This window comes from Neoarius graeffei, chromosome 6 (genome assembly GCF_027579695.1).
Source record: "Neoarius graeffei isolate fNeoGra1 chromosome 6, fNeoGra1.pri, whole genome shotgun sequence".
NCBI classification, from domain to species: domain Eukaryota; kingdom Metazoa; phylum Chordata; class Actinopteri; order Siluriformes; family Ariidae; genus Neoarius; species Neoarius graeffei.
Window position 1 is genome coordinate 38,888,454 of NC_083574.1, and position 27,601 is coordinate 38,916,054.

General features: G+C 41.7%; 1 protein-coding gene across 1 annotated transcript in view; it reads right to left on the reverse strand.

Moving 5' to 3' along the window:
- Positions 1-27,362, reverse strand: part of LOC132887875 (voltage-dependent calcium channel subunit alpha-2/delta-1) — a 297,423-nt gene extending 270,061 nt beyond the window's left edge. The window contains exon 1 of the mRNA XM_060923626.1: positions 26,897-27,362. Within this exon, the coding sequence (XP_060779609.1) occupies positions 26,897-27,003 (107 nt within the window). The 5' untranslated portion in view covers positions 27,004-27,362. The remainder of the gene's footprint in view (positions 1-26,896) is intronic.
- Positions 27,363-27,601: the final 239 nt, after the last annotated feature.

Genomic DNA, 27,601 nt, shown 5'->3' on the forward strand with positions numbered 1-27,601 from the left:
GTGATATTGTATTCACAATAGAACATAGACAACATATCAAATGTCGAAAGTGAGACATTTTGAAATTTCATGCCAAATCTTGGCTCATTTGAAATTTCATGACAGCAACACATCTCAAAAAAGTTGGGACGGGGCAATAAGAGGCTGGAAAAGTTAAAGGTACAAAAAAGGAACAGCTGGAGGACCAAATTGCAACTCATTAGGTCAATTGGCAATAGGTCATTAACATGACTGGGTATAAAAAGAGCATCTTGGAGTGGCAGCGGCTCTCAGAAGTAAAGATGGGAAAAGGATCACCAATCCCCCTAATTCTGCGCCAACAAATAGTGGAGCAATATCAGAAAGGAGTTTGACAGTGTAAAATTGCAAAGAGTTTGAACATATCATCATCTACAGTGCATAATATCATCAAAAGATTCAGAGAATCTGGAAGAATCTCTGTGCGTAAGGGTCAAGGCCAGAAAACCATACTGGGTGCCCGTGATCTTCGGGCCCTTAGACGGCACTGCATCACATACAGGCATGCTTCTGTATTGGAAATCACAAAATGGGCTCAGAAATATTTCCAGAGAACATTATCTGTGAACACAATTCACCGTGCCATCCGTCGTTGCCAGCTAAAACTCTGTAGTTCAAAGAAGAAGCCATATCTAAACATGATCCAGAAGCGCAGACGTCTTCTCTGGGCCAAGGCTCATTTAAAATGGACTGTGGCAAAGTGGAAAACTGTTCTGTGGTCAGACGAATCAAAATTTGAAGTTCTTTATGGAAATCAGGGATGCTGTGTCATTCGGACTAAAGAGGAGAAGGACGACCCAAGTTGTCATCAGCGCTCAGTTCAGAAGCCTGCATCTCTGATGGTATGGGGTTGTATTAATGCGTGTGGCATGGGCAGCTTACACATCTGGAAAGACACCATCAATGCTGAAAGGTATATCCAGGTTCTAGAGCAACATATGCTCCCACCCAGACGACGTCTCTTTCAGGGAAGACCTTGCATTTTCCAACATGACAATACCAAACCACATACTGCATCAATTACAGCATCATGGATGCGTAGAAGAAGGGTCTGGGTACTGAACTGGCCAGCCTGCAGTCCAGATCTTTCACCCATAGAAAACATTTGGCGCATCATAAAAAGGAAGATACGACAAAAAAGACCTAAGACAGTTGAGCAACTAGAATCCTACATTAGACAAGAATGGGTTAACATTCCTATCCCTAAACTTGAGCAACTTGTCTCCTCAGTCCCCAGACATTTACAGACTGTTGTAAAGAGAAAAGGGGATGTCTCACAGTGGTAAACATGGCCTTGTCCCAACTTTTTTGAGATGTGTTGTTGTCATGAAATTTAAAATCACCTAATTTTTCTCTTTAAATGATACATTTTCTCAGTTTAAACATTTGATATGTCATCTATGTTCTATTCTGAATAAAATATGGAATTTTGAAACTTCCACATCATTGCATTCCATTTTTATTTACAATTTGTACTTTGTCCCAACTTTTTTGGAATCGGGGTTGTAAGTAATAATAAACTTAAACTTAAACATCTGATCTCTATGGTATAAGAGGAATAAAGCACATCCCTCTTCACATCAGGCTGCATCACACCACGCAATCCAGGATTATTTTCCTACAAATGCACACCTGTCATGTTTTATTCTTTAAATAATTAATCATGAATTCCTTGATAACTGATAATCGTATTTTAATGTAAGCGTCACATTGCCGCATGATGTACTGCACAGCTTTTACAATGGCCTAATAATGACCTGTGAATAACTTTACAGTAGCTGTAATATTTTATTTACAATTATAAAAATATTATAAGCATTTTGTCACCACTGAGTGCTTCAAGCGAAGTGAATATGTTCCAGTATTCTTCATTTTAATTCAGAAATTTAAATTACGAAAACATATGTGTGCCATGTCATTTTTGGAAGCACTCATTGATTATATTTTAAATGTTTATCATATTTTTTAATAATCATTCATAAATATTACATTCATCTTAGTTATGAGTTACAGAGTACATGACATGGTATTTTCAAAAGCTATAAATTATCCAGGAATTTTTTGTAGAGTTTTACAGTATTAGAGCTTCATGGGGCATTATTCAAGTTTATAAAATGCTTATGGACATAGGCTTCATAGAAAGTGTAGCCGGGGCAGTTTCATTTCACTAACGGACCTGCAAGCATTGTTTTGTAAGGAGGTGGAAACCAAAGAACCCAGAGGAAACCCACAAACACAGAGTAAATGTGTGAAACCCCACACATGCCCCTTTTCCACCAAAGCAGTTCCAGGGCTGGTTCGGGGCCAGTGCTTAGTTTGGAACCGGGTTTTCTGTTTCCACTGACAAAGAACAGGCTCTGGGGCCAGAAAAAATGGTTCCAGGCTAGCACCAACTCTCTGCTGGGCCAGAGGAAAGAACCGCTTACATCAGCACGGGGGGAGTTGTTAAGACCAACAACAATAACAAGACCGCGAAAGATCGCCATTTTTAAGCGACGAGAAGCCGCAGCTGTACAAATGCGAAGTCATCCATTATTATTATTGTTGTTGTTGTTGCTGCTGCTGCTTCTTCCGTGTTGTTTTTGCTTTGATATTCGCGCCAAGGTTTATGCAAACGTAGCGCCGTAACTGACGTATACAGCGACGTAATGATGTATACAACGACGTAATGACGTATACAGCGACGTAATGACGTACCTCCGCTTAGCACCGCGAGCGATGGAAAAGCAAACTGGTTCTCAGCTGGCTCGCGAATTGAACGAGTTGTGAACCAGCACCAGCACCGGCCCCGAACCAGCCCTGGAACTGATTTGGTGGAAAAGGGGTAACAGAGAGTCAACTGAGGTCAGGGTTGGGATCAAACCAGGGAGGTGAGGCAGCGACACTACCTGTTGCACCATTATTAAAGGTAGACTGCCTTTCAGATTTTTCAAGTGTAGGTCATAAAAAGAATTTTCCCCGACACCCAATTATTTTTGTTTAGTGGACCAAAAGCTACTGAATTTGAATCACAGACTTCCAATTTTATGAGAGCTTTTTTTCTAATAGAACAATTAATGAATTTAGGGCCATGTGGCCCTAAATTCTCCATTATTTTTGCCTGCTTCACCATGACCCAATTCAAGATACTACATCATGCATCCCGTGGTGGGCTTTCCATGTTCGCGCAAGGCATTGTGGGATACAAATTTGAAACAGGAGAGAAAAATGGAGGACGTGAGTGTGCAAATGAAACGTGAAAGACCGACTACAATAACGGAAAGCGAGAAGAAAAGACGTTATGTTGCGAAGGAAAGGAAACGCAGGACCAAACTAATAAATATCGGCGGTCAGCGAGCACCTCGGTGTGATCAGCTGTTCGTTTAGCGACAGAATGATGTAACTGTCAGTGCATGGTCAAAGGTAAACCTGCGCATGCGCACACGGACTTCCTCTGTCTGCTTGACTGCGTGAAGCGAGCGATTTCATGCACATTATTTCCTCAGGAATCCCCTCAAATGAAATAACTTCCCAGCCACAGAATGGCCTGATATTTTGTGAGATATTACAGAAATAAACGTATATCACAATGACCAAATTTCAGAGGGAACTAAATTTCACAGATTTTATGGAATCGAAAGGCCGTCTAGCTTTAAAAACAGATTAAAGTTTAATTTTAATTAAATTTGGGGTTTTTTTTTGTTCTTTTGTTCGCCAAAACCTTGATTCATGACACTCAAAGCACACAATTGAAAATACAGTGATTTTTTTTTTGAAAGACTAATTTGCATCATGGTGCCTTCTGCAATATCAATATCACACACCAAACTTCTGATAAGCAAAAAATATGTTGGGCAGCATTTTTTCAAATCTATGTGTAAAATATTTCATTAAAAAAAAACAAAGTCTTCAACTGCATGATAATGGTGCACCTTTCGTAATTCACGGAATAACAAACAGGAGTGTGACAAATAGTAAAGTAAAAGTAAAATGTGTCTCTGATGGAGCACACTCAACTCTCCCATCATCTCCTCACTGAGCTTCAGGAAGCTCCAAAGCACCACATTAGCATAACAAACAATGTTGGAAAGCTCTGATGTGATCAGATTGTACCAGTCTATATTGTGGGCAAGGTATATTTTGAGGTACAGGTATACATACCTGTAGCACTGCATATGTATATACAGTCTTCATCTATTTTTTCAAACAAACTTTGTTATAGATTTCTATTTGATGACTTCTACATTATCGAGTCAGTACAAAAACATTTTAGAGTCCCAAACGTTCGTTTTCTAGCACAAAATTAAATGTCACAGAAAAAAAAAAGTTTGTATCTGAGCAGCATATTACACAAGAGAGCACTTTTCAGATTAAAAAAGAAAGCATAATGAAGGCTGCTGGGTTTTGGTGCAAAATTAAGAAGCGAGTGTGACAGTCAAAGTGTCCAGAAGAACTGTGGCTGGTTCTGTAATAAGGCTACGTTCACACTGCAGGCTGAAGTGACTCAAATCCGATCTTTTCGCCCATATGTGACCTGTATCCGATCTTTTATTGACAATATGAACGACACAGATCCGATTTTTTCAAATCCGACCCAGGCCGTTTGGATATGTGGTGCTAATTCCGATTCCTATCCGCTCTTTTCATATGCGACTTCAGTCTGAACCGCCAGGTCGCATTCATCCGACTTACACGTCATCAACAAGCCACAAACGTCACTATTCTGCGCTGAAGTAGGCGGCGGGTCTCTCAAAAAAAGTTACAACAACATGGCGCATAATCACGGGCGCAGATAGAGGGGGGGACGAGTCATATTTAAATTCACCTCGTTCGGTCCCCCCCACTTATAGGGAGGAAAAAAACGTCTATGCTGTCTTTCTTTGCATAAGGCAAACCTCACGGAAAAATCAAAAGACTAATTACCATTCGGTTTATTGAGGTGCACAGCAGTGTATAGCCTACATATAGTTGCAACAACTCACATAAAACAAAACAAAGACTGATATTCGGTTGGTTGAGCTGCGCGGACTGCACAGGTTGCGAGCTCGAGCTTGGTTGCTATGGTTACTAACAACAAGTTTGACAGGCATGTTGGGGTTGGTTTGCTGGCAGCTTTGTCCCCCCTGTTTTTTGTCCCCCCCAGTTCAAAAAACGTATCTGCGCCCCTGCGCATGACATCAATGCGAGGGACGCTTCGGGCTGTGAAGGTTCTGAATCTTCTCAATGGAAGGACGCAGAGGTTAGGGAGCTGATTTCCATTTGGGGGGATGCAGCTATTCAAGTTAGATTGGATGGGTCATACCGCAACCGGGCGGTTTTACTTCCGTAAACACTGGCCATGCTCACTGCGTGTGACGTCGTCGTATCCTGCAATGCGCATGCGGAACACTTTTAGGTCGCTTTTCGTTCATACTGAGGATCACATACAAGTCGCATATATTTGTTAATGTGAACGACCTCACAAAAAAATCGGATTTCACAAAAAAATCGGAATTGAGCATTAAGCCTTGCAGTGTGAACGTAGCGTAAGATGCTCAGTAAAACCTACAGCTCATTTCCTTATAAAACTGCACTCATTGTACCGGAGACTTTTTTTTTAAAGCAAAAGGTCGTCTCACACCAAATATTGGCTTTGTTTCATTTATTATGGATTACTGCTGTTTATAGTATTTTGGGGTTTTTTTTAATGTTGAAACATTTAATTTCATTGTTTTTCAGCCATTTTTGGTCTACAGCATTTCTTTACAAGTGCCTAAGCCTTTTGCACAGTACTATATAAAAAGTTGGGACAAAGTACAAATTGTAAATAAAAACGGAATGCAATAATTTACAAATCTCAAAAAGTGATATTGTATTCACAATAGAACATAGACAACATATCAAATGTCGAAAGTGAGACATTTTGAAATTTCATGCCAAATATTGGCTCATTTGAAATTTCATGACAGCAACACATCTCAAAAAAGTTGGGACAGGGGCAATAAGAGGCTGGAAAAGTTAAAGGTACAAAAAAGGAACAGCTGGAGGACCAAATTGCAACTCATTAGGTCAATTGGCAATAGGTCATTAACATGACTGGGTATAAAAAGAGCATCTTGGAGTGGCAGCGGCTCTCAGGCCAAGTTTACATTAGACCGTATCTGTCTCGTTTTCTTCGCGGATGCACTGTCCGTTTACATTAAACCGCCTGGAAACGCCGGGAAACGGGAATCCACCAGGGTCCACGTATTCAATCTAGATCGTGTCTGGTCCGGTGCTGTGTAAACATTGAGAATACGCAGATACGCTGTGCTGAGCTCTAGCTGGCGTCGTCATTGGACAACGTCACTGTGACATCCACCTTCCTGATTCACTGGCGTTGGTCATGTGACACAACTGCTGAAAAACGGCGCGGACTTCCGCCTTGTATCACCTTTCATTAAAGAGTATAAAAGTATGAAAATACTGCAAATACTGATGCAAATACTGCCCATTGTGTAGTTATGATTGTCTTTAGGCTTGCCATCCTTCCACTTGCAAGTGGTAAGTGATATGCGCTGGGATCACACACACAGCGGCTCAGTCCCGAATCGTGGCTCGTGCACTTCACTCACGCGCTCTGTGAGCTGCGCAGGGCCGGAGTGCGCACCCTCCAGAGGGCACTCGCTGTTCAGGGTGGAGTGATTTGGAGCACAGGATGCCTGCGGAGCCGAGCGTATCAGTGTATTGGTGTTGCTGTGTGCACACGAATCGTGGATTGGTGTTGCTGTGTGCACACTAATCGTTTTAAAAACGTTAATCTGATGATCCGCTGATACGGTCTAATGTAAACCCCACCTCAGAAGTAAAGATGGGAAGAGGATCACCAATCCCCCTAATTCTGCGCCGACAAATAGTGGAGCAATATCAGAAAGGAGTTCAACAGTGTAAAACTGCAAAGAGTTTGAACATATCATCATCTACAGTGCATAATATCATCAAAAGATTCAGAGAATCTGGGAGAATCTCTGTGCGTAAGGGTCAAGGCCGGAAAACCATACTGGGTGCCCGTGATCTTCGGGCCCTTAGACGGCACTGCATCACATACAGGCATGCTTCTGTATTGGAAATCACAAAATGGGCTCAGGAATATTTCCAGAGAACATTATCTGTGAACACAATTCACCGTGCCATCCGCCGTTGCCAGCTAAACTCTATAGTTTAGAAGCCGTATCTAAACATGATCGAGAAGCGCAGACGTCTTCTCTGGGCCAAGGCTCATTTAAAATGGACTGTGGCAAAGTGGAAAACTGTTCTGTGGTCAGACGAATCAAAATTTGAAGTTCTTTATGGAAATCAGGGACGCCGTGTCATTCGGACTAAAGAGGAGAAGGACGACCCAAGTTGTTATCAGCGCTCAGTTCAGAAGCCTGCATCTCTGATGGTATGGGGTTGCATTAGTGCGTGTGGCATGGGCAGCTTACACATCTGGAAAGACACCATCAATGCTGAAAGGTATATCCAGGTTGTAGAGCAACATATGCTCCCATCCAGACGACGTCTCTTTCAGGGACGACCTTGCATTTTCCAACATGACAATGCCAAACCACATACTGCATCAATTACAGCATCATGGCTGCGTAGAAGAAGGGTCCGGGTACTGAACTAGCCAGCCTGCTGTCCAGATCTTTCACCCACAGAAAACATTTGGTGCATCATAAAACGGAAGATACGACAAAAAAGACCTAAGACAGTTGAGCAACTAGAATCCTACATTAGACAAGAATGGGTTAACATTCCTATCCCTAAACTTGAGCAACTTGTCTCCTCAGTCCCCAGACATTTACAGACTGTTGTAAAGAGAAAAGGGGATGTCTCACAGTGGGAAACATGGCCTTGTCCCAACTTTTTTGAGATGTGTTGTTGTCATGAAATTTAAAATCACCTAATTTTTCTCTTTAAATGATACATTTTCTCAGTTTAAACATTTGATATGTCATCTATGTTCTATTCTGAATAAAATATGGAATTTTGAAACTTCCACATCATTGCATTCCATTTTTATTTACAATTTGTACTTTGTCCCAACTTTTTTGGAATTGGGGTTGTATAAAACAGACAGATGCTACTCATTATACCAAAATGCATTGCAAGTGCTAAAGGCCCTGGTTTTTTTTTTTTTGTAGTCTTGTGTCCTAGACAGTTTTGTCTCACACTGCACCATCTTGATCCAATTAGTATCAATTACTTGCTGGAAAACAGTGCCTGCTTTTTCCCCAGACTATTTTTGGAGCCACCAACGATCCACTTCCCTTCTTAGTCCTCTTTCTTAGGTAGGATGAGTGTTTCCTGTTGTTCTGACAAAAATCATTTTGTTTCAGGGTGAAGAAGATGAAAAACATTTCTTACAAGACCCTTCCCAGACATTCTCATGGTCTATAGCCAAAGCACTCCTACCATTATTGGTGTTTGTGCTTTTTGAACCAGTCTTGTTTTATGTTTCATCACAAAAAAGGCCTTAGTTATATATACAAACACATTGTCCATAATGCATTTAATCCAGTGAACATCAAGGTTCTCTCACACACACACACGAATGTCAAAATCCATCCAGCATTGCATCTTTCTGTGAGCTCTTCTATAATAAACTATATAATCCCTTTACAACCTGAGGATTACAGCTCAGATGCAACAAAATAATATTTGTTTGGAAAAATTGACAACGTGAGTCACTCCTGTAAACAAGTTCATGGAAATATATTCTGAAGAGGTTCCACATCAATCTGTTAACAAATGAGACCAAAATCCTTACTTTACATTGGGATAAATAAAAGAAGACACCCCAGACTTTTACACAAAAACAAATAACACACACACACACACTTCTAAAGACTCCAGGAAAGAAGAATGACAGAACCAACCTACATCTGTCGAAATATATCAGCCAAATCCATCAATCACAGAAACTCGCTACTCTGTTTAAAGCATATGCGTAGTGGTCTGGGGGAAAAATCCATCTGTTATTGCTGCAGTTGAATTCTGGAAAAATGATTAATCATGTTTTGATATCGTTGAGTTTTACTTCCAATAACACATGCTGACATCTGTACTTTAAATGGGGCATATTATGAAAACCTCACTTTTTCAGTGCTTATACACATTTGTTTGGGTATGTGGAGCCTACCAACCCACAAACTCTGAAACAAGACACCCAGTTAGGTTTTTTTTTTTAAATGCCTGTTTCAGAAAACATGGGCTTCAACCAGCTGTTCAGATTTGTGTCCCCTTTCCAGTGTTGTAGTCGAGTCACTAAACCTTGAGTCAGAGTCCAGTCTCGAGTCCCAGTGTTCAAGTTCGAGTCAAGTCCAAGTCATTAAAGAAAATTTCGAGTCGAGTCCACCATTGATCCAAGTCAAGTCCAACACTCCAACCGCACCATTTGACGGTGGCTGTTTCAGCGCCATTAACATTAGTTTGTTCCTGAACATGACGTATGAACAGGTGAATGTGCTTCTCTTTATCAGGGAGTGTGAAGTATTCTGTCAGAGATGGCTGGGAGACGGATGTAAGTACAGAGGGTGTATTTATTAATACAAGTGAAGACAGGAAAACAATCCAGAACGGCAGGCAAAATCGTAAAACAGTGAAACAGGCAATTGGTCACGCGAGACACAAACAGGCTATCGTAGACTCAGCAGAATCAAAGACGAGAAACTGGAAATCAGGAAACAAAACAAGGAAATAAGGCTCAGTAATGTGTCAGCAACGCAACTTAATACTTCGCAAAGTAAATGTGTTTTCACAGTTTTTATATAGGCGCTCTGATTGCGCCTTAATACTGTGCAGGTGTGAGTCGTTTACGGCGTGCACGTGAGAGTCCGCCTGGCGTGCGCGCTGTCCGGAGCACGCTCAAAAGACTATCTGATGCACATGCCAAGGCACGCAGGTGTGACACTCTTGCACGAAATTAGTATAAAAATTAATGTAGATATAAATATCTTATGACAAAGTATCATGGCATGTTACAAAAAATAAAGAAAAAAATCAGTCATTGTCTCCAGTTTACAAGTCCGAATGCAGTTAATGCACGAGTCTGAGTCCAAGTACGAGTCATCAGTGCTCAAGTCCAAGTCAAGTCACGAGTCCTTAAAATTAGGGCATGAGTCCTGGACTCGAATACTACAAGCCTGCCCCTTTCTCTGTCACAAGGGAAGAATTACACCGCCCCCTCATTTGAGTATTTCCACTCATGACTTGAAAACTGCCTTTTCAAATGAATATTCCTGAGGAAAGTGCTACCTGATTGGCCGACGCAAGAAGAAGGTGGGGTGAGCAGTGGCTCGTTATCATTTAAAGGAACAGGCACTCAAATCAGCTGTCTTGAACAGGGCTGTTTAGACAGGGTGAGAAGCAAGATTCTGCAGAAAATCTGAAGTAGCTGGCGAAAAAAAGTAGTAAGCAGCTCTGGAATTTGCAGCAGTGAAGCCGCTGCAGCGCACTAAAGGCATACTAATGCTAGGGGAGTCTGTGGACATGCCCAACAGAAAATTTTGAAATGTTACATGCCTTCTGGTGGCTTCTGGTGCATTCTCAGGTAATAAGTAAATTACTAACCATTTCCTTATAAAATACTTGCAAAATGTATATGGAATTTCCCTTCAGATGTCTGTGTGCTTGGCTTTCCCAGTTACCCTCTGTAGTACACTGCCTGGCTCTGTAACATAACTACATCTGCTATGGCGTGGTCACATGGTCCAGTTCAGCCAATCAGAGCACGAGAATCGATCAACAAATATGGCGTCGCTTCTGGTCATGCTAGACCCGAATCGAAGACAATTTCGTGGTGGAATAATCGGATTTGCAGCAAATTATGGGCAGCGGAGATGATATAAATCGCTTGAATATTGAAAGGCAAGTTTTTATATTTTTCTGGGATCGAGTAGCCAGCGCAGACTGTCTGTGTAGGTGGAGAAAACCGCCAGTTGCCAGCGCTTGTGGACATCTCTTGTGAGAAGGGAGCTGTGGTGCTTTTTCCTTGTAGTATTTTGACCAAAGAATGTCATCGACATTTCATTAAAACCTCAGGGAACTCTGTCAGCTTGTGGAAAAGGGCTATAATATGTCATCTTTAAGAAATCATAAAAATATTGTCCTAAAATGACATGGAACTGGTTTTATTTATGGTCTTTGTACCTTCCCTTGGCTGTCAGAATGTAAAGATAATGTTTGATCAAGTGTTTGGATCATTGCATGCCATAGTGAAAGAGATCTAAAGCTAATCAATTCAATTTGTAATTAAATAGCAACTGTCGAAATGTCCACAATGCTCCAGCACTGTCACATCATTATCAAAACAGGGAAGAGCACTTACACACTCTGTACAGACTCAATGACAGTAGGTAAAGTTTCAACATGTTTAAATGGCCTAATACAAATACATTAATAACAATTAATTTAGGCAACAGAACAGAAATGATTGAATTCATCAGCGATCACTTCCTCAGCAATGATTTTTACCTCAGGAGATGAGACAGAGACTGATGTGGATGCTGCTGATAATGAGAGTGAGAACTCATTTCCCATTGCAAACTTATAATTCTTTAAAAAACTGGCAGTGATGTGATTTTTCCATGAGGAGATCAGATTATAAATGTTGGTGTAGGTGGAGCGTCTTTCAGTGGAACTGACATTAGATCTTTCAATGCAATTTTCTCTCTTTTCACTTTTGGGCGTAACCAGATTTTCAAACACTAGAACTTTACTTGTAGTTTAGAGGCATCCAAAACAGAAATATATCTCCATTCAATACCTACTTATACTGTAGTTGTGTACTATAGGTAGTAGATCATGCCAAAATCTGAGCATGTACAGTGGATATAAAAAGTGTACACACCTCATTAAAATGATAGTTTTTTCTGATGTAAAAAAAAAAAGAGAGACCACGATAAATAATTTCAAAACTTTTTCCACCTTTAATGTGACCTATAACCTGTATAATTCAATTGAAAAAAAAAATCTGTTAGGGGGAAAAACATTTTTAAAAAAAGTATAGTAAGCTGGTTGCATAAGTGTGCACACCCTTAAACTAATACTTTGTTGAAGCACATTTTGATTTAATTACAGCATTCAGTCTTTTTGGGTCGGAGTCTATCAGCATGCCACATCTAGACTTGGCAATATTTGCCCATTCTTCCTTGCAAATATGCTCCAAATCTGTCAGATTGCGAGGGCATCTCTTGTGCACAGCCCTCTTCAGGTCACCCCACAGATTTTCAATTGGGTTTAATTCTGGGCTCTGGCTGGGCCATTTCAAAACTTTTCTGGGGTCACTGTCATGCTGAAAGATGAAATTCCTCTTCATCTTCAGCTTTCTAGCAGATACCTGAAGGTTTTTGGGCCAAAATTGACTGGTATTTAGAATTGTTCATAATTCTCTTCACCTTGACTAAAGCCCCTGTTCCAACTGAAGAAAAACAACCCCAAAACATGATGCTGCCACCACCATGCTTCACTGTGGGTATGGTATTCTTTTGGTGATGTGCAGTGGTGTTTTTGCACCAAACATACCTTTTGGAATTGTGGCCAAAATGTTCAACCTTGGTTTCATAAGACCATAACACATTTTCCCCACATGCTTTTGGGAGAGTTGATGTATATTTTTTTTTGCAAAATTTAGCCGGGCCTGGATGTTTTTTTTTTTTTACCCTACCTCATAGTCCAGGCATATGGAGAATACGGGAGATTGTTGTCACATGTAGTACACAACCAGTACTTGCTAGAAATTCCTGCAGCTCCTTCAGTGTTGCTGTAGGCCTCTTGGCAGCCTCCCTGACTAGTTTTCATCTTGTCTTTTCATTAATTTTGGAGGGACGTCCAGTTCTCGGTAATGTCACTGTTGTCCCATAGTTTCTCTACTTCTTGATGACTGTCTTCACTGTGCTCCATGGTATACACTACCGTTCAAAAGTTTGGGGTCACCCAGACAATTTTGTGTTTTCCATGAAAAGTCACACTTTTATTTACCACCATAAGTTGTAAAATGAATAGAAAATATAGTCAAGACATTTTTCTGGCCATTTAATTGACCCCACAAATGTGATGCTCCAGAAACTCAGGCCCTGTCCACACGGCAACGGATTCAGGTGAATCTGATAAAATTGTTTATCGTTTCGGCCTGGCATCCACATGGCACCGGCGTTTTGGGTGCCCCAAAACGAAATCTTTTGAGAACAGGTTCCAGAGTGGAAAAATCTGGCAACGGCGCTGTTGCGAAGTCATCTGGATGAGTAGAACGGATTTGTTTACGATGACGTCACAACCACATGACAATCCCGCCAGCAAAAATAGGGGAAAAAAAAGGATCAATCTCACCTCTTCAGATGTCGGTTTAAGTCCGACAATACATTCCTCAAAAAGGGCGTAGAAGAACAAAGTAATCCATCAACGTGTAGCATTCAATTTATTCCGGACCATTAAAGAATTCTGGAGGATCTCAGAATGTTGGCGTACCGGCTTCCATCTACCCTCGTTCATTCCTCTTTCTGCGTCTCCATTCAAAAACGAGCATGTGATTTAAAGGGACTATAGCCATAGGACAGGGAGTGAGAAGGTGTGCACGTGTGACAGTGACAGAGAAGAACCTAGGCTCATGCTCGCCCTGAATTTCTCTTAAAGTGAAGGCAGAAGAACGTTCAGTGCCTGGCCAGGCTTTCTATGTATTAATTTACATAGACGTTTTAATCTCATTATCTCTAGCCGCTTTATCCTTCTACAGGGTCGCAGGCAAGCTGGAGCCTATCCCAGCTGACTACGGGCGAAAGGCGGGGTACACCCTGGACAAGTCGCCAGGTCATCGCAGGGCTGACACATAGACACAGACAACCATTCACACTCACACCTACGGTCAATTTAGAGTCACCGGTTGACCTAACCTGCATGTCTTTGGACTGTGGGGGAAACCGGAGCACCCGGAGGAAACCCACGCGGACACGGGGAGAACATGCAAACTCCACACAGAAAGGCCCTCGCCGGCCCCGGGGCTCGAACCCAGGACCTTCTTGCTGTGAGGCGACAGCGCTAACCACTACACCACCGTGCCGCCCTAGACGTTTTAATATGAAATATAAATAAGTGTCTTAGACAATAGATACTATTTTACGCTACTGACTAATAATCAAAACTTTATGTGGCTAATGCTACAGAAGAAGGGGTTTATGCGCATGCGTCTACTTCTATTGTTCTGGTGTCTCCGATGGGACCGTCTTACAGCGCACGTAGAGGTGTGGCATGTGTATTGCATCGTTTTCAGCAAGCGTTGCGTTGCCATATGAACCTGATATTTTACTGATCCGTTGTCCATGTGGACGCGATATTTAAAAAAAAAAATCTCGTTGCCGTTGTCGTGTGGATGTAGCCTCAATCTGCTCAAAGGAAAGTCAGTTTTATAGCTTCTCTAAAGAGCTAAACTGTTTTCAGCTGTGCTACCATGATTGTACAAGGGTTTTCTAATCATCCATTAGCCTTCTGAGGCAATGAGCAAACACACTGTACCATTAGAACACTGGAGTGATAGTTGCTGGAAATGGGCCTCTATACACCTATGTAGATATTGCACCAAAAACCAGACATTTGCAGCTAGAATAGTCATTTATGGTACCACATTAGCAATGTATAGAGTGTATTTCTGATTAGTTTAAAGTGATCTTCATTGAAAAGAACAGTGCTTTTCTTTCAAAAACAAGGAAATTTCAAAGTGACCCCAAACTTTTGAACGGTAGTGTATCTAATGCCGTGGAAGTTTTTTTTGTACCCTTCTCCTGACTGATATTTTTCAACAATGAGATCCCTTTGATGCTTTGTAAGCTCTCTGTGAACCCTGGCTTTTGCTGGATGATGCAACTGAGTAACAAGATGGCGGCGCGTGCGGACGCAGCGGCCCCTCTCTGTCCCGATAATGTGGTGTCTTTGTCGGTGTGCTCGAGTGATTGTATGTTTTCGTCGCGTTTGTCTGTCCCTAGGTGCACATGCAGCCGTGGGACTCTTTTTGACATTGGCAACACTTTTTTCTGTAAGTTAAACCCGGCACATGCTAAGCAGCTACATGACCTCGGCCTACTCCGGCGGCCTGCTTTGACATCGACTCCCACTACTGCTGCACACCCGCGGAGGAAGCGCCATAGGCAGTGCGAGAGGAGGCAGAAGTGGGGAAAGCGCGGGGGTATCCGGGCCAGGCTAGTGGCTAATCCACACAAGCCGGCTATACCGTCCATCGTACTCACCAATGTACGCTCCTTGGATAACAAACTGGACTATATACACCTTTTGAGAGCGACCCAGCAGGCTGTGAGAGAGTGCTGTGTTTTTGTGTTCACAGAAACATGGCTCAACGAGAGCATACCGGACTCCGCCATCCAGCTTGACCAGCTAACATGCTACCGAGCAGACAGAGCCCTCATTGAAGGAGGCCCACGGCGGCAGGGTCTGTGTTTACATTACGGATGCTTGGTGTCAGGACACTGTGGTAGTTTGCAGACACTGTTCACCCCTTGTGGAGTTTATGATCATCAAGTGCTGGCCCTTCTATCTACCAAGGGAGTTTTCTGCAATCCTGCTTGTTGCAGTTTACATTCCTCCCAGCTGCAACAACAACGATAGGGACAAGGCACTGAGTGAACTGTACTGTGCCATCAGTGACCAACAGACAGCCCATCCAGAGGTACTTCTCATCGTAGCTGGAGATTTCAACCACGCAAATCTCAAAACAGTGTTTCCTCCGTTACACCCACACACTGACTTTGCAACACGGGGAAACAACACAATGGACCTGGTTTACACAACACTGAGAAGAGCATACAAGGCCTCACCCCTACCCCATCTCGGTGCTTCAGACCACATCACTGTTATGCTAATGCCAGCATACAAGCCGAAGGTCAAAGTCACCAGACCGGTCCAGAAGCAGGTACGGGTGTGGCCAGAGGGTGCTTCCTCAGCACTTCAGGACTGCTTTAACATCACAGACTGGGGCATGTTTAAGCAGGCAGGCAGTCACTTACAACCACCAGATCAACATCCAGGAGTATTCAGACACTGTTACAGCCTCATCTCATCTCATCTCATTATCTCTAGCCGCTTTATCCTTCTACAGGGTCGCAGGCAAGCTGGAGCCTATCCCAGCTGACTACGGGCGAAAGGCGGGGTACACCCTGGACAAGTCGCCAGGTCATCACAGGGCTGACACATAGACACAGACAACCATTCACACTCACATTCACACCTACAGTCAATTTAGAGTCACCAGTTAACCTAACCTGCATGTCTTTGGACTGTGGGGGAAACCGGAGCACCCGGAGGAAACCCACGCGGACACGGAGAGAACATGCAAACTCCGCACAGAAAGGCCCTCGCCGGCCATGGGGCTCGAACCCAGGACCTTCTTGCTGTGAGGCGACAGCGCTAACCACTACACCACCGTGCCGCCCCCTGTTACAGCCTACATTAGTAAATGCATTGATGATGTCACGGACATTAAGACCATCACAGTACAGGCCAACCAGAAACCATGGCTGACGGGGGAAGTCTATCGGTTACTGAAAGCCCAGAACGCTGCTTTCAGAGCAGGTAATGAGGTTGGTCTGAGATCAGCAAGAGACAACTTGTCCCGTGGCATCAGACTAGCAAAGAGGCAGTACAGCAGCAGGATAACCCATCATTTCACTGACAGCAGAGGCACAAGGAGCCTGTGGCAGGGGATACAGACCATCACGGACTATAAACCTCAACCACAGACCTGTGACAAGGACATCACTCTGCTGAACAGTCTGAACAACTTCTTTGGACGGTTTGAAGCCGACAATAGCACGCCTGCACAGAAGACACCACCCTTTCCGGATGACCAGGTGCTGTCCCTGTCTCCAGCCAGTGTGAGGAGATCCCTCTCCAGGATCAACACCCACAAAGCTGTAGGACCTGACAACATTCCAAATTGTGTGCTAAAGGACTGTGCAGAGGAGCTCACAGATGTCCTCACAGACATCTTCAACACCTCCCTGAGCCAAGCTGTTGTCCCCACCTGCTTCAAGAGCACCGCCATCATCCCTGTTCCAAAGAAGGCCTCTCCATCCTGCTTCAATGACTACCACCCTGTGGCACTGACCCCCATCATTATGAAGTGCTTCGAGCAGTTAGTCATGCAGCACATCAAATCCATCCTCCCTCCCTCCATGGACCCGTACCAATTTGCATATCGGGCCAACCGGTCCACTGAGAATGCAATCTCCACCGCTCTCCACTCAGCTCTCACTCACCTGGACACTAAGGACTCTTACATGTGGATGCTGTCCTTAGACTTTAGTTCAGCATTTAACACAATCATCCCCCAGCAGCTGATACAGAAACTGGACTGTCGAGGACTTAACACCTCCCTCTGCAACTGGTTGCTGGACTTCCTGACCGGAAGACCACAGGCAGTCTGGGTCGGCAGCAACACATCCAGCACCATCATACTGAACACAGGGGCCCCCCAAGGATGTGTGCTCAGCCCCCTTCTCTTTACCCTGCTGACCCACGACTGCACACCAACACACAACACACAACTCTTCATCAAGTTTGCGGATGACACGACTGTGGTGGGACTCATTAACAACAATGATGATTCATACTACAGGGACGAGGTGAGCCAACTGGCCGCATGGTGCAGAGACAACAATCTCTTAATGTGGAGAAGACGAAGGAGATGGTTGTCGACTTCCAGAGAGCCTCCACCCAGCATCCTCCACTGACCATCAATGGTGCCGCTGTGGAGAGAGTGAGCAGCACCAAGTTCCTGGGTGTGTACCTCACCAAGGATCTCTCCTGGAGCAGCAACACTGCATCGCTGGCCAGGAAAGCTCAGCAGCACCTCTACTTCCTCCGCAGACTGAAAAGAGCTACAGCACCAGTCCCTATCATGCACACTTTCTACCACGGAACCACCAAGAGCATCCTGACCAGCTGCATCACTGTGTGGTACAGCGGCTGTACTACATCCTGCCGGAAGGCCCTGCAGCACATAGTGAGAGCAGCTGAGAAGATCATCGGTGTCCCCCTACCCTCCCTTCAGGATATTTACAACACACGCCTGGCCCGCAGAGCACTCAGCATTGCGGGCGACTCCACCCATCCCAACCACCACTTTTTCAGCCTCCTGCCTTCTGGGAGGAGAATGAGAAGCCTCCAGGCGAGAACCAGCAGACTGAGAGACAGCTTCATCCACCAAGCCGTCAGGATGCTGAACTTACAAACCAAATGTCACCAGCCACTTTAACGAACTTTAACGAAATTCAATTGCACTATGTAAAAACTGTTTACAATACTGTTTACACGTTATATTTTTTACTCAATTGCACTATATAAAAACTGTTTACAACACTGTTTACACTTTATACATCTTTTATCTTTGATAGACTTCACTGCTATACTGTTTATACTGTCATCTCATCTCATTCTCATTATCTCTAGCCGCTTTATCCTTCTACAGGGTCGCAGGCAAGCTGGAGCCTATCCCAGCTGACTACGGGCGAAAGGCGGGGTACACCCTGGACAAGTCGCCAGGTCATCACAGGGCTGACACAGACACAGACAACCATTCACACTCACATTCACACCTACGGTCAACTTAGAGTCACCAGTTAACCTAACCTGCATGTCTTTGGACCGTGGGGGGAAACCGGAACACCCGGAGGAAACCCACGCGGACACGGGGAGAACATGCAAACTCCACACAGAAAGGCCCTCGCCGGCCCCGGGGCTCGAACCCAGGACCTTCTTGCTGTGAGGCGACAGCGCTAACCACTACACCACCGTGCCGCCCCCTTATACTGTCATATCTGCCATATTTATACTTACACTATAAATTCTGCTCATACTGCCATATTTATATTTATACTGATAATTTTGTTTATACTGTGCTATATTGCCCTACTGTACTGTCAGACTCCTGTTCCCGTTTGCATTGTTCATTCTGTTTATATTGTCATTTGTCACATTTAAATTTATACCATTAATTCTGTTCACCCTGCCACATTTGCCATATTTATACTTTCTGGATTGCCACTGTCTTTTCTTAGATAGCTTTAGCTTGTGTGTGTATATATATATATATATATATATATATACAAGCTAAAGCTATCTAAGAAAAGACACACATATATATATATATATATATATATATATATATATATATATATGTATGTCTTTTCTTATATATATGTCTTATATGTCTTAAAACATGTCTTTATATATATATATATATATATATATATATATATATATATATATATATATTTTTTTTTTTAAGTTTATATCTTTTACCTATATTTTATATTTCATGTTTATTACTGTTTACACCACGGATAAGAGGGAAACACAATTTCAATTCTCTGTATGTCCTGCACATATGGCATTATTGATAATAAAGTTGACTTGGACTTGGACTAAATGTCTGAACTTTATTTGGGGTTAATCAGAGTCATTTTAATTGATGGCAGGTGTGAACCCAAAAAGACTGAATGCTGTAATTAAATCAAAAGGTGCTTCAACAAAGTATTAGTTTAAGGGTGTGCACACTTATGCAACCAGCTTAGTGTACTTTTTTTTATTTTTTATGTTTTTCCCCTGAACAGATTTGTTTGTTTTTGAGTTGAATTGTACAGGTTATAGGTCACATTAAAGGTGGGAAAAGTTTTGAAATTATTTATTGTGGTGTCATTTTTCTACATCAGAAAAACCTATCATTTTAACGGGGTGTGTACACTTTTTATATTCACTGTCAATGGCTTTCCCAGGCTGCCACATGTATATCTTTAGCTTTTACCCTCACACACACACACACACACACTCTCCGTGAGCTTGGCCACCAACATCTGTGTCTATTTCTGTGTACGTGTGTGTGTGTTTTGTCCTTAACCAGCTGGGCTGGAAGTCTGTGGGACTGAAATCCCTGGCAGATTATCAGGGGAATAATTACCTACTCCAGCCTGGGCATCCCTGAGGACTTCCTCTCTTATCTCACCTCAATAATAGATCATTACAGAGCAGGAGTCAGAACTAAAATCAGTACCTGCAACAAGCAAGACTAACAACATACAGTTGCGACCTGGGAAGTATGTTAAGCTATAGCAAGCCAAAAGAATATATATTAGTGCTGTCAAGCGATTAAAATATTTAATCACGATTAATGTCGTGACAGTCATAGTTAACTCGCGATTAATCGCAATTTAATCGCACATTTTTGTCACATAAAAAACCATTGTAATTCTCTTATCAGCATAAAAAAGTGAATGGGCTTGCTTTGTACCAATGTTTTTTTTTATTGCAAAGCATAACACGTCTTGACACAGCCACTGCAAAGTGAAACCTAAGCCAAACACCGGAGCGGGACTAGCAAGAGAACCATGAGTGAAATGATCTACTGTTTGAGTTAGTCTCTAATCAGAGAGATAGGTTACACAGTGACGGTAGGCTTGACATGCTTGATTATAATATAAAGTACACTATTATATTAAGTTTAAGTTGTTTGTTGATAAATATTGCATTGAATCTGATCTTTACTGTTTCAGCTCACTTAACACATTTTGTACTTTTACACTTTCTGCCTGTTGATGCGTCGCGCTGTCCAATCAGAGGCGGCCAAATTTGCATATTACAGGAAGGATTTCTGGGATAGCATTGTCTTCTTAAAACTGAATGAATATTTAAAAAGAGCCAAATGAGCCAGTCTTTTGAACGGCTCTTTTCAAAGAACGGATCACAAAGATGCGGATCCCATCAAAGAGCCATAAATCCCATCTCTACTAGCGCGCCCTGCCCGCGCTGGTTCTTTGGGGGGGAGGGCAGAGGACTCTGGCTGTGCGGGGCGGGGCATTACAGTCTAGCTGCTATCGTTTTTTTTTGCAAAGTCTTTGTTCCAAGTTCCTGGCAGTTTCAAAAGCTTATGAAAAACCTACATCATGTCACAGAGCGTTAATCTCACGATAAAAAAATTATCGCCGTTAAAATTGAGTCAAGTTAACGCGTTAATAACGCGACATTTTTGACAGCACTAATATATATATATATATATATATATATATATATATATATATATATAATGTGTGTGTGTGTGTGTGTGTGTGTGTATATATATATATATATATATATATATATATATATATATATATATATATATATATAAAACATGCTTATTAATGATCCTTCGTCTCAGCCATCTCTGGGGGGCTTACAAAGGCAGATTCAATGCAGCATTGCCCTTTTATTTTTCTTTCCTTTTCTATGCATTATCCCTGAGCTAGGAAATTAGGCACCATCATACTGACAAAATACAGGCTGCTATTGATCTGAGCCCTTAGTGATGCTATCACACGTATTATTGTCTTTCATCAATTCATTTACATCCTCTCTCTCTCTCTCTCTCTCTCTCTCTGGTTCAGGTGTGTGATCATGTGTTGACACGCCTCTGGCATTTTATTGCTCTTTCATCTCCGAGATGGAGAAACCTCACACCTCCAGAGATGCCGAGTCTCTCCTCCTCTTCCTCCTTTTTTTTGGGATTTTACCCTATCAGCAAACATGAACATGAGAACAATTTTTCCCCAACTTCCTCCAACAAGCACACCTCAACAAAGTGTAATTAAGACTCTCCTGATTCTTTGGCAGTATACATGACAATATTTATAATTATTGTTTTTTTTTTCTTTTAAGTTATATGATTTTTATAATTATATTAAATCTCTCTCTCTCTCTCTCTCTCTCTCTCTCTCTCTTAGATACACTCTCCCTGTTAACCTGAGTGATAGTAGTATTTATTTGTATTACCTGTCTTTTTTGATAAAACCTGATCTCATGACAAGTTTGATCCAATCAAACCAGGGCCATGTTGGTACAAATTGAGTTGCTATAAATTTGGAGGTATGGGTGGATATGGGGGTGGCACGGTGGTGTAGTGGTTAGCGCTGTCGCCTCACAGCAAGAAGTTCCTGGGTTTGAGCCCAGCGGCCAGCGAGGGCCTTTCTGTGCGGAGTTTGCATGTTCTCCCTGTGTCCGCGTGGGTTTCCTCCGGGTGCTCCGGTTTCCCCCACAGTCCAAAGACATGCAGGTTAGGTTAACTGGTGACTCTAAATTGACCGTAGGTGTGAATGTGAGTGTGAATGGTTGTCTGTGTCTATGTGTCAGCCCTGTGATGACCTGGCGACTTGTCCAGGGTGTACCCCGCCTTTCGCCCGTAGTCAGCTGGGATAGGCTCCAGCTTGCCTGCGACCCTGTAGAACAGGATAAAGCGGCTACAGATAATGAGATGAGATGAGATGTCTTTATATATATATAAAGACATATAAGACATATATATATATATATATATATATATATATATATATATATATCTTAAGACATATAAGACATATATATATAAGAAAAGACATATATATATATATATATATATATATATATATATATATATATATATATATAATAGCAGGATAAGCGGCCACAGATAATGGATGGTGGATATAGGAAAAAAAAACATCATAACGCAATACTGGATGTAGGACGGAGTGCTATGACTATAAAAAAGTGAAATTGTGATAACTCCTGTCACAATACATTTTCTGAGACATCGTAGGCGTTCTCAGTAGTTTTAAAATTTCAAACAGATTTTCCATGTTAAGAATTTTTGTAGGCCTTTAAACAAAAATATTCAATTCTATATAAAGTGTTTTTCACGCTCTTTTGCTGCTTGCCTGTACTGATATATATCATGTATTGTAGAAATGTTTTCAAGTATCGCGTTATGATATTTTCATCAGATCATATCACGATTGTAAGCTCTTAAAGAAGAAGAAACCTTTATTTGTCACATGCACACTTCAAGCACAGTGAAGTTCATCCTCTGCATTTAACCCACACTGCAAAACCCGATAAGGTCACTGAGCTCAAAAATTTTATTGAAACCGATTACGTAAAAATTTTTGAGGTAAGTAACTTAGATTTTTTAAGGTAAGATTTCTTAAAAATTACAATTAAGTGTAACTATAGTGTAATTTTTAAGAAATCTTACCTTAAAAAATTTAAGTTACTTACCTCAAAAATTTTTACGTAATCGGTTTCAATAAAATTTTTGAGCTCAGTGACCTTATCAGGTTTTGCAGTGCATCTGAAGCAGTGAACACACACCCAGAGCAGTGGGCAGCCACACTAGAGCACCTGGGGAGCAGTCAGGGGTTGGGTACCTTGCTCAAGGGCACTTCAGCCCAAGACCACCCCACGTCAAACTAACTGCGTGTCTTTGGACTGTGGGAGAAACCGGAGCACACAGAGGAAACCCCTGCAGACATGGGGAGAACATGCAAACTCCGCACAGAAAGGCCCTCGCCAGCCGCTGGGTTCGAACCCAGAACCTTCTTGCTGTGAGGCAACCGTGCTAACCAATACACCACCATGCCGCCCAAAGACATGACTTGCTGTTTTTAGTTTGCTATTGTTTAAAAAGCACTAACAATCAAAGATGGCTTGCCGTGAAAGACTTTAATTCGAAGTGTTTAAGACGGAGATGGAGAACAGGTTCAACAATTTTTACAGAATATTTTAAAATATTCAATTCGTCATCGGTTGCAAGGAGTAACTGGACCCACTATAGCTATAACCATCCTTACAATATTCAGAAAATGATTGACATTATCTCTTCATATAGCCCTATTAGAAAGCGTTCACTGTATATTATTATGATTGTTGTTTTCTTTCTTGGACACACAGAAATAATGGTACCAAACTGCACTTTCTCTAATTGCTCAGGTTCTACTATACTATAAATATATACATATATACAGTATGTATTGTATAGTTTGCCTGGAAATGTAAAAATAATTGAAGGTGTCCTTACTCTCAAGGTTAATTAAAGGAACATCATGTGCACTTTCCTCTATAAAACATACATACTAAGGATACTTAACAAACATATGCTCCCTTAATGGTACTAACGGCAAACTGGTTTTAAAGAATCCCTTGACTTGTCTGTTTTCTTTTCTTGTTGGACAAACCAAATGTATTAAATTCTAACCACACTCTTATGTCAAACCACAACCTCTGTATATTTTCATCTGTTCAGTTGTGTCGGACAAACTGCTATAAATATGGAAAAGAGGTAGACGAAATGGCAAAAAAACAAACAAACAAACAACAACAAAATCTATCATCTAATCATACTGTAAGTAGGACCGGACAAGATTAGCTATTGTTAGTATGGTGCTTGCCTGTATATCATGATACACATCATGTAGCAGTCAGAATTCAAGTATCATGATAGGATATTTTTGTCATATCAATCACTTCGAATTGGAAAATATATATTTGAACCCAAATGTAATTGTACCACTCCAGGTGCAAGGATAAGTACAGTTCGGTACCTGTATTTCTGAGAGTGTATTAAAGAGGGTTATAATATCATCCATCCATTATCCGTAGCCGCTTACCCTGTTCTACAGGGTCGCTGGAGCCTATCCCAGCTGATTATGGGTGAGAGGCAGGGTACGTACTGGACAAGTCACCAGGTCATCACAGGGCTGACACACAGAGATAAACAACCATTCACACTCACTTTAGAGCCACCAATTAACCTAACCTGCATGTCTTTGGGCTGTGGAGGAAACCCATGCAGAACAGGGAGAACATGTAAACTCCACACAGAAAGGCCCTCGCTGGCTGCTGGGCTCAAACCCAGGACCTTCTTGCTGTGAGGTGACAGTGCTAACCACTACACCACCGTGCCGCCTGGCTATAATATAATATCACTACTTCCAAATGATGTTCCTCATCTGTTTATAACAGTGGAACATTTTGATCTGGTTTATTTATAAAGGTGCTGTAAATGAAGGTTATTATAATTATTATAATACATAGGGCCAAATTACTCAATTCTGATTGGTCAATCAAGGAGGGCTTTTTTTCCTTAACACGAGGCCGTATTTCTGAAATGCTATTGGCTAATTCGTTGCTTGGTTACGGTTACAAAAATTAGCAAATTTTGTCAACCAAATGGCTTTTGTAAATAAGTTCCAATAAAATTTTGTAAACCACTTTCAAAATCCTCATGTCGTGTCGCCGTGTCATGATGAAAGACGCTTTAGAAACTGATTCAAACGTGCAAGGTAGTCTTGCACCCTGATTGGTTCAGAAAACGTAAATGACAAATGTTGTGAACTTGAATGGCTTCCGAAGTGTGAATTTGGCCCTATATATTATAAACAAGTAATCGTATGGTGTCTCGTAAAATTAAGGATCAATTTCACTCGTGATTTCAAAGTTTTGAAATTGCCCAGAAACTTTGAAATCACTCGTGAAATTAATCCTTAATTTTACTCGGCCCCATACAATTACCTATACTAAACATTATTATTATTATTATTATTATTATTATTATTATTATTATTATTATTATTGTTGTTGTTGTTGTTGTTTTCAAATATGGACAACAACAACAACAATAATAATAATAATAATAATAATAATAATAATAATAATAATAATATCACTACTTCTAAAATGATGTTCCTCATCTGTTTATAACAGTGGAACATTTTGATCTGGTTCATTTATAAAGGTGCTGCGAAAGAAAGTTGTTGTTGTTGTTATTATTATTATTATTTTAAAATATGGACGACAACGGCAACAACAATAATAATAATAATAATAATATCACTAGGGCGGCACGGTGGTGTAGTGGTTAGCACTGTCGCCTCACAGCAAGAAGGTCTGGGTTCGAGCCCCGTGGCCGGCGAGGGCCTTTCTGTGCGGAGTTTGCATGTTCTCTCCGTGTCCGTGTGGGTTTCCTCCGGGTGCTCCGGTTTCCCCCACAGTCCAAAGACATGCAGGTTAGGTTAACTGGTGACTCTAAATTGACCGTAGGTGTGAATGTGAGTGTGAATGGTTGTCTGTGTCTATGTGTCAGCCCTGTGATGACCTGGCGACTTGTCCAGGGTGTACCCCGCCTTTCGCCCGTAGTCAGCTGGGATAGGCTCCAGCTTGCCTGCGACCCTGTAGAACAGGATAAAGCGGCTAGAGATAATGAGATGAGAGATGAGATCTGTTTATAGCAGTGGAACATTTTGATCTGGTGCATTTATAAAGGTGCTGCGAACGAAGGTTGTTATTATTATTATCATTATTAATTTTTCAAATATGGACAACAACAACAATAATAATAATAACAATTATAATAATATCACTACTTCTAAAATTATGTTCCTCATCTGTTTATAACAGTGGAACACTTTGATCTGGTTCATTTATAAAGGTGCTGTAAATGAAGATTGTGATTCTTCTTATTATTCTTCTTATTATTGTTGTTGTTTGCAAATACGGGCAACAATGACGACGACAACAACAACAACAACAACCACAACAATAATAATAATAATAATAATAATAATAATATCACTACTTCTAAAATTATGTTCCTCATCTGTTTACAACAGTGGAACATTTTGATCTGGTTCATTTATAAAGGTGCTGCGAACGAAGGTTGTGATTATTATTATTATTATTATTGTTGTTGTTGTTGTTGTTTGCAAATATGGACAACAACTACAACAACTACAACAACAACAAAAAACAACAACAACAATAATAATAATAATAATAATAATAATAATAATAATAATAATAATAATATAACTACTTCTAAAATGATGTTCCTTATCTGTTTATAACAGTGGAACATTTTGATCTGGTTTATTTATAAAGGTGCTGTAAATGAAGGTTGTGATTATTATTATTATTGTTGTTGTTTGCAAATATGGACAACAACAACAATAACAGCACGAGACTGTCTTCAGAATGCCAATCAACAGTTTGAGCAGTCAGAGCGCCTGAGTGAGTGCCCGCAGTGAGCGGCACCGCACCGCGTCCCGGTACTCACATGGCCGCCGTGGGGAACTGCGAGGCGCGCGAGCCGTGAAGCGCCGAGCACGCGAGCACAATGATGAGCGGAGTGAGGGGCGATCCCGGGCTCATCCCGCGCGCCATGTCGCTCTCCTCATCCAGCGCTGCACTTCTCTCCGCAGATAACGCTCCTCCCTGCTAGTTAATCGGATTAGCCGGCATCAGGTTAAAATCAGATTGTGTCCGGTCCTACGCGCGCATGTTAAATGGCCCAGCGGTTCCCGGGAGTGCGCGCGCAAACCGTCTCTCCGTCACGTCTCTCCGTCACGCGCAAAGGACGGTCATTCAGTCTGCCCCCTTTTAAGACCTGAAAAAACTCTTGACGCAGAAGTGTGGTGGGAAAAGTGATCGATGGGATGGACGGATCGTGAGAGAGAGAGAGAGAGAGTTTCTCTTATCGAAGCCTCATCTCTATTCTAGTGATCGAGCCTCCAACCTATTGGTTGGCATCTCTCTCTCTCTCTCTCTCTCTCTGGGAGTGATGCCATTAAGTTACCACACACCCGAAAACAATTAAGTTTGTGCTCCAGCCTTTGTGTGGCAGTAGCTTAGATATTACACACACACACACACAGACAGTACTACAGTCAAAAGTTTGTACACCCCTACTCATTTTCTGCCTTGTGACTATTTTCTACAACACTGAAGACATCAATAATATCTCATCTCATCTCATTATCTC